The 12,242-nt window shown below is 51.0% G+C and overlaps 1 protein-coding gene across 17 annotated transcripts in view; it reads left to right on the top strand.

The window, feature by feature from the left end:
* CLEC16A (C-type lectin domain containing 16A) overlaps positions 1-12,242 on the top strand; it is a 202,679-nt gene that overhangs the window by 21,754 nt on the left and 168,683 nt on the right. For all 17 annotated transcript variants that reach the window (XR_009614839.3, XR_009614840.3, XR_009614841.3 and 14 more), the window contains exons 4-8: positions 706-854; positions 3,809-3,914; positions 5,578-5,701; positions 9,338-9,512; positions 11,033-11,086. Coding sequence is in view for 14 of the 17 variants with exons in the window: in XM_060648495.3 (XP_060504478.1) it covers positions 706-854; positions 3,809-3,914; positions 5,578-5,701; positions 9,338-9,512; positions 11,033-11,086 (608 nt within the window). In the remaining 3 variants the exon portion in view is untranslated. The remainder of the gene's footprint in view (positions 1-705; positions 855-3,808; positions 3,915-5,577; positions 5,702-9,337; positions 9,513-11,032; positions 11,087-12,242) is intronic.

Here is a 12,242-nt window from a genome sequence, read left to right as displayed (position 1 = left end):
TGCGTGCTGCTAACACAGGCTTTGACAGAGGACCCGCCTTAAATCCCATGTCTGTGATAGACTGCTGTGTGACCTCTGGAAAGTTAATCGACCTCTCTGAATTATTTTACTCTTCTGCAAAACGGGAAGAAGACCACCTGCTCTGCAGGATGGGTGCGACGATAACTTAAAGCGCTCAGCCTGGTGCTGGGCGTCCCCGGGAGGTTTAGCATAAAGTAGCTTTTATGAAACTGTGTTGCCGTATAGGGAGAAAAAAATCCATGTAGCCCTTTGTAGCATTCAGGGATGACAGTATGACTCCTGATGGCAAAATGGAGCAGCTTTTAATAAAATACGTTGGTTTTTACCCTTGCCCGTGGGTGGTTTGTGAAAATGCCCACGCACCAACACATCTGCCCCACCCCCAGCTCTCTGGTGAACTTTGTCAGCAATGAAAAAAAAAAAGTTCAAATGTTTTTTCTGTTTGGTGTAGGAGGGTGGGGTAGTCCGGGCCCTTCTGTCATGGCTCTTGAACTTTCTTGGGGCTGTGCGTCATGTCTGGCTGACTTCTTTGCTGGTAGACAGGTAAAGCTGCTCCCTGGCGACCCAGAATCTCGAGGGGTTCAAGTACATTCACAGAGTCGTCTGTTACCCAATTTTGTCTGCTTGACTTTCCTCCAGCGTGAATTAACCTGTCTTCCTTTTTTTCTTTTCCCCTCCCTCTAGATTATTTGCTCTCTAATAACTATGTAAATTCTATCATTGTCCATAAGTTTGATTTTTCCGATGAGGAGATTATGGCATATTATATATCGTTCCTGAAAACACTTTCGTTAAAACTCAACAACCACACCGTCCATTTCTTTTACAACGAGGTAAGTAACTGCCAGAGGGGTGCGTTTGGGTGGAAAGCTAGCTAATCGGAGGGGCACCTTCTGTCCGGGGGGCCTCGTGCCTGTTTACAAAGCGCGTGGGCACTCACCATTTCCTGATTTTTCAGAGCAACCGTGTTTGACCTTGACAGGCTTAAAAAAAAAAAAAAATATATATATATATATATACACACACACACACACACACATATATATGTATTTGATTTATTTAAAAGTTACCTGTTTTTAACATAAAATTCAGTTTGTGCTACTGAGGAACATTGCATTGCAGAAGTGCCTGAAAGTGAACTTGGGATTGAAATGCGGTCAGACCCAGCTTTGCCAATTCCCTGCTGTGTGACCTTAGAGAAGTCTCAGTCCTCTGAGCCTCAGTTTCTTCATCTGAGAAGGGGGATGATGATTTACAGCGAAGGATTTTCCGGGGATCGAATGAAGGGAGATGATGTCTTCGGAGCCCCTAGTATGTACCTAGCTCCTTAAAATCAGAGCTCACACTATTCTTCACAAGCGAATGTCCCTGGTATTCCTTGGGATCATTACTAGCAATTTTGAAAAATAAATTGTTGCCGTTTTCCAATGAAAAGGAGCTTGATAAGGTCAGTTCATCTCATACCAGAAGGTACAGATGCTGGCCGTCCTGGGTCTGATCCATCTTGTGGCACGATCACTTCACTGAGGACCCGGGCTTTCTCCCCTTCCTGCTCTGGTGACCGCACGGTTGGCATCCGTCCTCAGGCATGACCCCTCATGGTCTCAGGATGGCTGCAGCGGCTCCAAACATCACATACTCACATGCCGCTGCCGAGAAGCCTGAAGAGATCACTTATTTCCCTTCTTGTGTTCCTTTCTAACTTTCAAACGCTTCTTTCCCAGAAGGCCCCCCCCCCAGCAGACTTCCTCTTGTGCCTTCTCGGTCACAGTCATGTCACGTTTCTCTTGCGGTGCATCCGGAGTTTGGGAGCCACCTGGCGGGACAGCTTGGCTTAGTCTTTCACGAGGGTAGTCACGTGAAGGCTGGGTGGGGTTGGGAGAGCTGCTTCCAGGGTGGCTCACTCAACGTGGCTGACCGTGGGTGGGAGGCCTCAGTTACACGGGCTTCTCCAGTGGCTGCTTGAGTCACGTCACCGCACGGCAGCTGGTTCTCCCCGGAACGAACGATCCAGGAGACCAAGACGAGCTGTAATGCCTTTTATGACCCAGCCTCAGAGGCCACACTCCATCTTTTCCACTGTGTCGTTGAGGCCACACAGGCCAGGCTTGAGTCCGTGTGGGAGAGGATGTCAGTGTGTGAACACAGGAGGTGAGGATCGTTGGAAATTCCTGGAGGCCAGGTGCTGTTTGCATGGCAGTGTCTTCCTGTTTTTTAGTATATTTATTCTTTTGAGAGAGAGAAAGCACAGGAGGGGCAGAGAGAGGGAGAGAGAGAATCCCAAGTAGGCTCTGTCCGCGCTGTCAGCCCAGAGCCCGACATGGGGCTTGAACCCACGAAACGCGAGATCATGACCTGGGCTGAAACCGAACGTCGGACGCTTAACCCGCTGAGCCAGCCAGGGGCCCGAATGATGAGTGTCTTCTGATTGGTGGTCACTTGCACTGCCCCGCCTCTCTTTGCAGTCAGATCATAACTCTCAAACGTACCTTTGGAGTCTGTGCAAGCTCCATCCAGCTATCCCCACATGATGCGGCATCAGCCTGAACCCCGATTTTCCTCGTGTAGTTTAACAGTGGGGAAGAATTGGCCTGAAAGGGAAGACACACTAGCCGTCAACCGCCAAATGTGTGGCAGTTTGAAAAATTGACATGGTGTGGCCCCGTGTCTGGCAGGTAGTAGGTGCTCATTAAATGTGTCCAGAGACACGTGGATGAGATTTGGGTTGTCCTGGCAGCTCTCCCAGGTGGATGAAAATCTACCTGTGAACTTCAGACCAGAGAGAGGGTACCTCCGCTCAGCTGCAGCTGGAATTCTAGACACCAGGGTGGGAGGGCAGGACTCTGGGATTCCTGGACCCGAGCGATGGTTCTGGAAGAACATCCTTCTGGTCACCAGAGGAGCTGCAGGGGCCTTATTTCTTAGGTGGGCTCCCTTTCCTCTTTCACGTGGCCCAGTACTGTAGCCACCACCTGCCACGGGTGCAGTTCTGGTGCTCACAGTGGCATCGTCCTCATTTGACAGTTGTCACATTGCTGTAGGTTGGCTCTTGCTTCTTCCCCACGCTCCCGCCCACCGGTGCCCTCGGAGCATGCTCGGAGCCAAGTGGGAAACCTGGCCAGAAGAGGGGAGCAGAGCCCATCCTGCTTTTCTTGAGGCTCCAGCAGCGGAGTTTCAGGCTTCTGGACCGTTTCGATCCCTTCCCATGATCCCTTTCTCATGCCAGCTGATTCCCGAGACCCTCCTGCTCCTTGCGAATGTGTGTACTTCTAGTATTTCTAGACAGAGAAATGTGTAACAGCCAGAAGAGATTCCGAATGTGAGGAAAACCTCACGCTTGCCTTTTATTCGTGGACGTGGCATCTGATGGTAGGAGCTAGCATTACGGCTGAGTGCTTGTTGAGTAGGAGGTCCCATGGCGGGCTCTGCTCCTGAAATCCTCACGTTGAATGCCAGCGGCCGGGACGTGGGAATTACTATCTCCGTGTTAGAGACGGGGAAACGGAGGCTCAGAACTGTTACAGCACCCAGCTGAGAACTGGTAGAACAGGGCACAGGCCCCAGTCTGGCATTGTTGGACTCCCTCCCCCCCGCCACCCCCCTGCCTTTTTTTTTTTTTTTTTTAATATTCTGGGATGGTCTCACCTCCCCGTCCCTTCCCACATTCCCCACCGGGGGTGAACCCCTGGCCTGAGGTTCATGGGAGTCTGATAGGCTTCAGAAAGCTGGGTGGGGGCAGGCCTGCCCTACGGGCTCATAACTCATCTTTGATACTTTTTTGTTTCAGCACACTAACGACTTTGCCCTGTACACAGAAGCCATCAAGTTTTTCAACCACCCCGAAAGCATGGTTAGAATTGCTGTAAGAACCATAACTTTGAATGTCTACAAAGGTAGGCCTTCTTAGGAGCTCACGCCTTGTCTGACTTCTGACTGGGGCTTGCTCCCATGAGTCTGCATTTAAAATTCTCTGGTGGCACGGGGAGCTCCCTTATTACGGCTGGGGTTGCATGTGTCATGCAAGGCTTGTAATCGTGGGACATTTAACTGGCCCCTTGGGTGAATTTTGTGCCACTCTCTTGGTGCATACGCAGTTCTGCATGTTGAAGTCTTAGACCAGATCCACAGTGCTAGTGATGTCCTAAGAAAGGCACAGGTGGGACTCCAGCTGCCATGTGATAACTAGAAAAGGCAAAGCTGCCTCTTAAAGGTTATATTTACATTTTTGTGTCTCGGGCTGTAAGATTTCCATACGGCCCTGGGGCTATGTTATCTTGAAATAACATTTAAATGAAGCATTTTGTGTCACCGACAGCAGGGGGCAATATCGTATTCTCAACTGACTGCAAAGCCCAACAAATTCTCCTCTCTTCAAGAAGTGCTTAATGCCCACAACATCCCCTCCAGAGGAGGCCCTTCCGCGGGTTCCTGCCGGCATTGGCATAAAGGCCGGCTGGACGCGAGTTTCCTGGCCTGGAGCCGCCCGGGGAGGGCACACCTTCTCTGCGCGACCCGGGGGTTATTTCCCCGGTAGTCACCGCACTGGAGCTGGAGCTCCCATTTTCTCAAAGAATAAAGGGCTTTGACCTTCACGAGCATGAGTCATGACGTTATTACTTGAGATAACCCTTACTGGGGTGGGGAAAGGTCCTGAGGGACTCACTCCAGCCTAGTTCTGGGATCGCACTAAATTGGAGAGTGTCTTTAAGAATCTAGTGGGGGCCCACCCAGGGTCGCAAACTGAGGGCCTGAGAGCCGGATCCAGCCCTCAGACAAGTTTCGATTGGCTAAGGTTTTCCTTGAAAAGATGTATAGTTGCCCGTATTTAAACATTGGGAGAGCCCTTCTGGGCCCACAGTCCCACAGAGCAGCCGTGAGCTGGTGCCGGTGAACTAGGCCTCCCAGCCTCACTCACTGAGTCCCCCGGCCCACCCAGCAGGCTTCTGAGTTTGCGCCCTGGTCCAAGCCCCGGTTCTGCGGCCCCCTGCTCTCTCTCCTCTCTTGTTCTCTTCCAGCCTGTATCTTTAGACACCTTCTGCCCAGCTCTCTGTTCTCTGAGCAACTGTCTCACCATCCCAGTTCTTAACCCTGTTAACTGTTGTCTGTTTTTTGCCTTTCCTTCAATGACGATTCCCGTGTTCCTTATTCCAGTGTCATGTAAGTTATTAACTTCTGGTTTTCTGCTTTCTTAACTTATCCTTACATGTAAACACAGGAAACTTGCCTGAGAATGGCATAGTTTCATTGTAGCCAAGCTAAATGCATTGCTGAGAAAGTAGGCTTTCTAATTGCACTATTGAGGTTTAGCCCAGTTAATTGTATTAATTATAAAAATAGCATAAGAACTGCCTTGATGAGTATGATTTCATGAATGAATAAGCTAACCATTTTCAAGTGTTCCCAGGAAAGACAGAAAAGGTTCAGATGATAGCAGAGAGCTTTTTCATTGTGGTTTTCTTTTCTTTTCTTTTCTTTTCTTTTTTTTTTTTTCAAATCTCCCTAAGTTATTTTTGGTGGCTTGACTTTTTTTTCTTGTTCTTTTGTGAATTTTCTCAGTGGATAACCAGGCCATGCTGCACTATATCCGAGATAAAACTGCTGTTCCTTACTTCTCCAATTTGGTCTGGTTCATCGGGAGCCACGTGATCGAACTCGATAACTGTGTGCAGACCGACGAGGAGTAAGTGACCACCTGGGGGGCTTATCAGGCAGACAGAGTGGTTAGGGGAGATTTCCGTGTCCATTGAAGAAAAGTAAACACTAGAGCAAAGTTCGCCCACCCATGTGTAGGCGGAATGTGAACTTCCATAGGCTGAAAGGTTCACACCATTCCACTTTTTGTAACGGCGGCATGTTAGAAACAACCCGCAGACCTCCTAGAGGGGAAGAGGACCGGTAAGTTCAACACCCCCATCGATGGGGTGCCAGGCAGCTGGTAAAAAGAGTAAGACGACCCGTCACCTGGTGGGCGAATAAACAAAATGCAGTCCTTGCAGTGGCGGAGTAGTGCCCGGGAGTAAAAAGGGACAGAGCTCTGGCACGTGCTGCCCCGTGATTGGACCTCGGGAGCATGAGGCTCAGTGAGAGAAGCCAGATGCAAAGGACTGTGTTTTACCTCACCCCGTTTTCTTCTCTTTTATTTATTTTCATTAAAAAATTTTTTTTAATGTTTATTTTTGAGAGAGAAAGCATGTGAGTGGGGGAGGGGCAGAGAGAGAGGGAGACACAGAATCTGAAGCGGGCTCCAGGCTCTGAGCTGTCAGCACAGAGCCCGACGTGGGGCTTGAACTCCAAAACCACGAGATCATGACCTGAGCTGAGGTCAGACACTCAAGCGACTGAACCACCCAGACGCCCCATATTTTATTTTATTCTTAGAGAGTGAGAGCGCATGCAGGAGTGGTACACCAGGGAGGGGCAGTGAGAATCTTAAGCAGGCTTTAAGCTCAGCATGGAGCCTGAGGTGGGGCTTGATCTTACGACCGTGAGATCATGACAGCCGAGATCAAGAGTCGGACGCTTGGCTGACTGAGCCACCCAGGCACCCCGTGTGACCCCGTTTAAATGAAATGCCCAGAACAGGCCAATCTGTAGAGACCGAGGATCGACTAGTGGTTTCCCAGGGCTGGAGGAGCAGACTTGCAAGGGGAAATGGGGGCACAGGGCTTTTTTGGGAGGGGGGGTTAAAAGTGTTTGAGAGTGGATCGTCAGGATGGTTGGACAGCTGTGTGAATGGTATGCGGATTATAGCTCAGTACACCTGTTTAAAAACAACAACAACAACAAACACACAGGTTAAGGTGGTGACTCGGGCCCCAGAGCGATGAATACAAGTTCCAGAGCAGGATTTCTCCGTTTCAGCGGCACCACTGATCTTTGGAACTGGGTAACTCTGTGTCGTCGGGGGTCGTCCCGCACAGAGTAGGATATTTGGTGGCCTCCCTAGCCTCCGCCCACCAGATGCCAGGAGCACCCCTTTTCCAGTTGTTTCGGCCAAAAACGTCTCCAGACGTTGCCAGATGGGTCCTTTAAGGCAAAATCACCGCAAGTGGGCAACCCCTGCCCCGGAGGGACAGCTGAGCAGAGAGACCTGGTGAGAGGCACACCTAGGCAGGCTCAGGATGACAGAGGGATCCGGGGATCCGGGAAGGACGGTGCTGGAGGAGGGGCCCAAAGCCATAGAATCATAGCTCCCAGACTGGGCAAGTAGTGGTGGATGTGACGGGACATTCGGGAAAACCAGGACCTGTACAGAGATGAAGAGTCACGGATGTGAATGAAACATAACGTGGCACTTGATTCCAGAAAAGACAAAAAGTCATTCCAGGAAGGAAGTGGACTCCTTGTCCTCTGCGTGGCTCTCCCGTGAATGGTTGTGATGATGTCAGTATCAGTTGTTGGGGCCGGGTGGGGGGGGGGGGGGGAGGGAATGCAAAGTGTTCCTTCCTAACAGAAGGCCACCATGTGATATTGGAAAGGGCTCAACTTCAAAGTAGAAGACTTTGCAGATTGTAGAGGTGGAGGAGGTGGGGGGGTGGGGCCTATCCACAGAAACAAGTAAAAAGTTAACACCTGCCTTCTCTGGAGATCAGGCAGGGGTGGGGGAGGCTGGGCTAGGGCTGCTGTTTGTTATTATCATCTTATCAATACCATTAAACTTTTATTTGTATCTTATTTTATTTTTTGAGAGAGAGAGGGTGCAAGTGAGCAAGGGGGGGAGAGAGAGAGAGAGAGAGAGAGAAAGAGAGAGAGAAGCAGGGCTCGAGCTCATCCACTGTGGGACCCAAACTCACGAACCGTGTCGTCATGACCTGAGCCAAAGTCAGAGGCTTAACGATTGAGCCACCCAGGCGCCCAATACCACTGAACTTTAAAAACCCATCTGCATGTACTTTTCAAACTAAAGGTTTAAGACATGAAGTACGTCAACTCTTCTGCTGAAGAAAAATTCCCACAGCATCTTTTTTTTTTTTTTTTTTTTTTTCAACTTTTTTTAATTTATTTTTGGGACAGAGAGAGAGACAGAGCATGAACCGGGGAGGGGCAGAGAGAGAGGGAGACACAGAATCGGAAACAGGCTCCAGGCTCCGAGCCATCAGCCCAGAGCCTGACGCGGGGCTCGAACTCACGGACCGCGAGATCGTGACCTGGCTGAAGTCGGACGCTTAACCGACTGCGCCACCCAGGCGCCCCCCCACAGCATCTTTTTAAATGGGGGAAAAGGTTGCAAAACATTGTGAATAAGTATTGTGGGTCTCAGCTGGGTGGTGGGTTCATAGGTAATTATAGTACTATGAGGCTTACAGGGTGTATTTGCTATAAATATTCGGGATATATCTTGTTAAAGTATGCTATGGAATAATTATTAAAAGTTACATAGAAGAAAAGTTGATCCTATTATTATTATTTTTTTAAAGCACGTTATGTGGCTTGATGGATAGATATTTAACACACGCCTTTTAGATGTGACTCTACGGAGGCATAGACGCGGGAAACCAGACTGTAGGGTCCCTCATTGACAAGTCCCCAAATGTTCTCTGTTAGTGGCGGGACTACAGGAGACCTTCACGTCTTTTTGCTTCTGTTTTCTTCTTTAATTTCAAGCCTTCTGAAATGGTGGTCGTAATTACGATACAAACAAAATGACTTACTCCAGCCCCGCTGCCCCTTGCAACAGATGCCAGTTTGGAGGGAGTGTAGGTGTGCCGACTAGCTCTTTTAGGGGTTCTGTCCTTGGCAGGTGTGCGGCTGACAACCTGAGAGGCCCAAGCAGTGTGCTTGTTGCTTTACTGAAAGGAGACAGAGACCTCTGGGGGCCTGGGGCTGGGGTGTCCCATCCCTGCGCTGTGCCCCATGTGTAGCCAGGGCCAGGGGGGTTTGGATGTGGCCGCCGAGGCCTGCTTTTCTCCCTGGAACCCCTCGGGAGTGTTTTCGTCATCCGGGATTTATTGCCGCATTAATACTGCTTATCTTGGGAGGCACGGGGTCTTGCCACATTGAGTAGTGGTTGCTCTTGTGGAATGGCTTGCTAAGGGAGCTGGGTTTTGCTTTATTTACCCATTTTGTCTTGGGTGGTGGTGGTGGGCGAGTTGTAGGGAGGCCCCCAGAGGGTGGGGGGATCCCGGGAGTCCCCTGAAATCGATCGTGGTGCACCTGCCCATTTTCACTTCGTGCATGCCGCTGGGAGGGCCGCTGTAAGTGGCTCTTGAGCCTTTGTTTGTTGTATGAATATTTGTTGTGTGAATGAAGCACCCCCAGTGACCTCCACGGCTCTGTGCTTCGGCTTCCCGGCTGAGGCTGTTGTTTTTCCTGGCAGGCACCGGAATCGGGGGAAACTGAGCGACCTGGTGGCCGAGCACCTGGACCACCTGCACTATCTCAATGACATCCTGATCATCAACTGTGAGTTCCTCAATGACGTGCTCACGGACCACCTGCTGAACAGGCTCTTCGTGCCCCTCTATGTGTACTCGCTGGAGAACCAGGACAAGGTAGGTCTGGGCGCCTGGCCCCGCCGTGCCTGTGGGCTGTGGGCTGTCTTCAGAAGGGGGAGGAACAGTCACCTTGAACAGGACCAAGCTTTGCCAGCCACCAAGGCTTTGAGCCCGAGAGAGATTCCTTTCAAGGCGTCCTGGTTTTCTTTTCCTTTCCTTTTATGTCCCAGGGGTGGGACGGTTAAGGTGGAGAGAGAGGGGTGCAAGGGAGTGTGTTTGGGGGTGGGGGTTGGCTGTAAAAGTGAATGAGAAGAGAACACTGACATCAGAAGGAAACAGGAAACCTCTATGAATTTAGATTTTTGGTTTCTGTTCATCCTTCTCTTGGGGTGTTCTAAAGCCCGGTAACTTTTCCTGACGGTCGCCAGAGCTCACTGATCTGCAGAAGACCCAGCCAGCCCCAGCACTTGCACATGATGGGTGGGAGGTGAGGGAGCGCCCTTAGGGAAACATCCCAGAGCAGGGACTGCCCACAGTTAGGCTCAGAATCCGGTGTGAGTGTTGACAGGCACGTCCTCCGGGGCCCTCTCTCCGTCTCAGGGATTCTGGCTCAGCGGGTCTGCAGTGCACCGGCAGTCTGCATCGTGAACCTGTCCGCCACGTGGCTCTGAGCTGGTGGCTCTCAGGTCCCACCGTGAGGAATTCTGCCCCGTCCTTCCCAGATTTCAGGGGCAGAGGCCTCCACAGGAGGCAGGATGGAGTCGGCTGGTTACTCTGTGGGGGCTCCAGCCTCTGCACATGTCCCTCCAGGGCTTGGAGCTTTCTTCTTGGAGGTGGAACATGGAGATTCTTCCTAAGAACAAATAAATAAAAAAAATTGCAGCCCTAACTAGATCTGTCGGGGCGGGGGGGGGGGGGGGCGGGGGCCGGGGGTGGCAGAGAGAAAGCACGGGACTTGGAGTTTGCAGACCTGGGCTCAAATTCTGCTTCTTCCCTTTCCTCACTCTGTGACCTTGGACAAGGCAGCTGACCTCCCCCTCCCACCCCATCCCCCACCCCCCGAGCAAAACGAGGGTCCTGAAGGTACTCACAGGGTCGATGCGGGATGGAGCACAATGAAGTTCAGTTACAAACGCGGGGTTTTTCCTAAGCCAGAGTGCCCCGACGCCTCCCTGCCCCATTTTGAACGCTCTTCCTGAGAGCAGGCCTCCAGAGGCCCGTCCTGCCAGCCAGCCACTCTGTGCCCCAGCTGGGGGAAATTAACATTCCTGGTAATTTAAGGGGCTCATTTTTGTCCTGGACCCAGCCTCTAGTCCGTAACTAATGGTGAAGGACTTCTCAGGTAGAAAAATAGAGGCCTTGAGACGGTATTGGATGGGATCAGGTTGCGAATTTATTTTGCAGGGTGGACTTCTGACTGGTACCGGGAAAGAACAGCCTTAGGGTGACAGAGGAAGTGGGGGACGGGGCGCCTCTCCTTCAGACAGATGGCTTTTGGCTTCATGTCTTTTGTGCTGCTCACGTGTGTGACCAGGACCTCTCTCTCTCTCTCTCTCTTTCTGCCTGACCTTCCCTAGGGAGGAGAACGCCCGAAAATCAGCCTGCCGGTTTCTCTCTATCTCCTGTCACAGGTATGTGTCATCATTTGTCTGTGTCCCCAGCCACATTTGGGAGTCCTTTGGAGGACCGGGCCACGTCACCCTGTCTTCTCTCTGTGTCCCGTCTTGAAATAAAACAATAAAAGGAAGGGCGGGGGGTGGTTCTACTTTTCAGACTCTGAGTAGAGGTGCTGCTATCTTCTTCATGGTAATAGATGGAAATTTAAAGGAAAATGGAAAGTAAATCAAACCTGGCCCTTACGTACTTGGTTTTTACCATGGGGACTGAGGTTTCCACACAACCAAGGGGCGTTCGGAATACTCTGGAAATGTGGACGGCATGGGTGTTACTCATGGCGTTTTGAAATAAACCCAAACTGCAAGACCCAGTGTGTGTATCTCTCTGCAGCAACCTCCGTTGAACGGATTTCCACTAATGAGGCTGTTTTCAAAGGCTTTTGTCGTGGTTGTAGTTCCCAGATTACCTTCTGGAAGGTATCTTGTAGCAGCCTCCGTTCCCAGATTTGTGTCTTGAGCCAATTTGTCTGCTCCCCCTCCTTAAACAAGTGTGTTTCCTTCTCGTAATTATGTAATATTTACAAGAAGGGAAAAACTCCATGGTGACCCAGTTACATAACTTTAAAAATATTTTTATTACAAGCAGTCCAGACTTTCAGGCCATCTCATTAGACTGTCAAATAGTCAAACGTTTGACCAGAGCTCTGTTCCCACTTCTGCAATGGCACAGGTATTTATTTGCTTTGCTGAGAGAAAGTCCTTCTAACTTGGTCCCTGGGCCGTTTGGAGGTGGAGGACTGAGAGAGAGAGAGAGAGAGAGGCGCAGCCGCAGCCTCCCCGTGGAGGCTAAGCCAGTTGGGGTCCGTGCGTGGCCTGCCCCTTTCTCCCTCATAGAGTCTTGTCCCGGGGGCTTTGTGCTCCGAGCCCTGTGCTGGTGCCCTCTCCTTCTGAATGCCTCTCTGTGCAGCGCAGCTGCATGCAAACCCCCGCATCTCCTGGCACCTTCCTCTGCTGCCTCATTACAAATCTGCCCGAATCTCCTGCTTGGCGTTCTGGGAGTCTGGCAGGACCTGAGCAGAGAGACGCTCAGCCCCGGGAATCCCATAGAAGGCGCTCCCAGGACCCTCTAGCTGTGGGAGCGTTGCACAGGCAGAGTCCCTGTGAGGAGTGT

The sequence above is a fragment of the Panthera onca genome, chromosome E3 (assembly GCF_046562875.1).
Source record: "Panthera onca isolate mPanOnc1 chromosome E3, mPanOnc1 haplotype 2, whole genome shotgun sequence".
Lineage (NCBI taxonomy): Eukaryota > Metazoa > Chordata > Mammalia > Carnivora > Felidae > Panthera > Panthera onca.
Note: the sequence above shows the minus strand (reverse complement) of the source record. Positions and strands in the feature narration are given on the sequence as shown.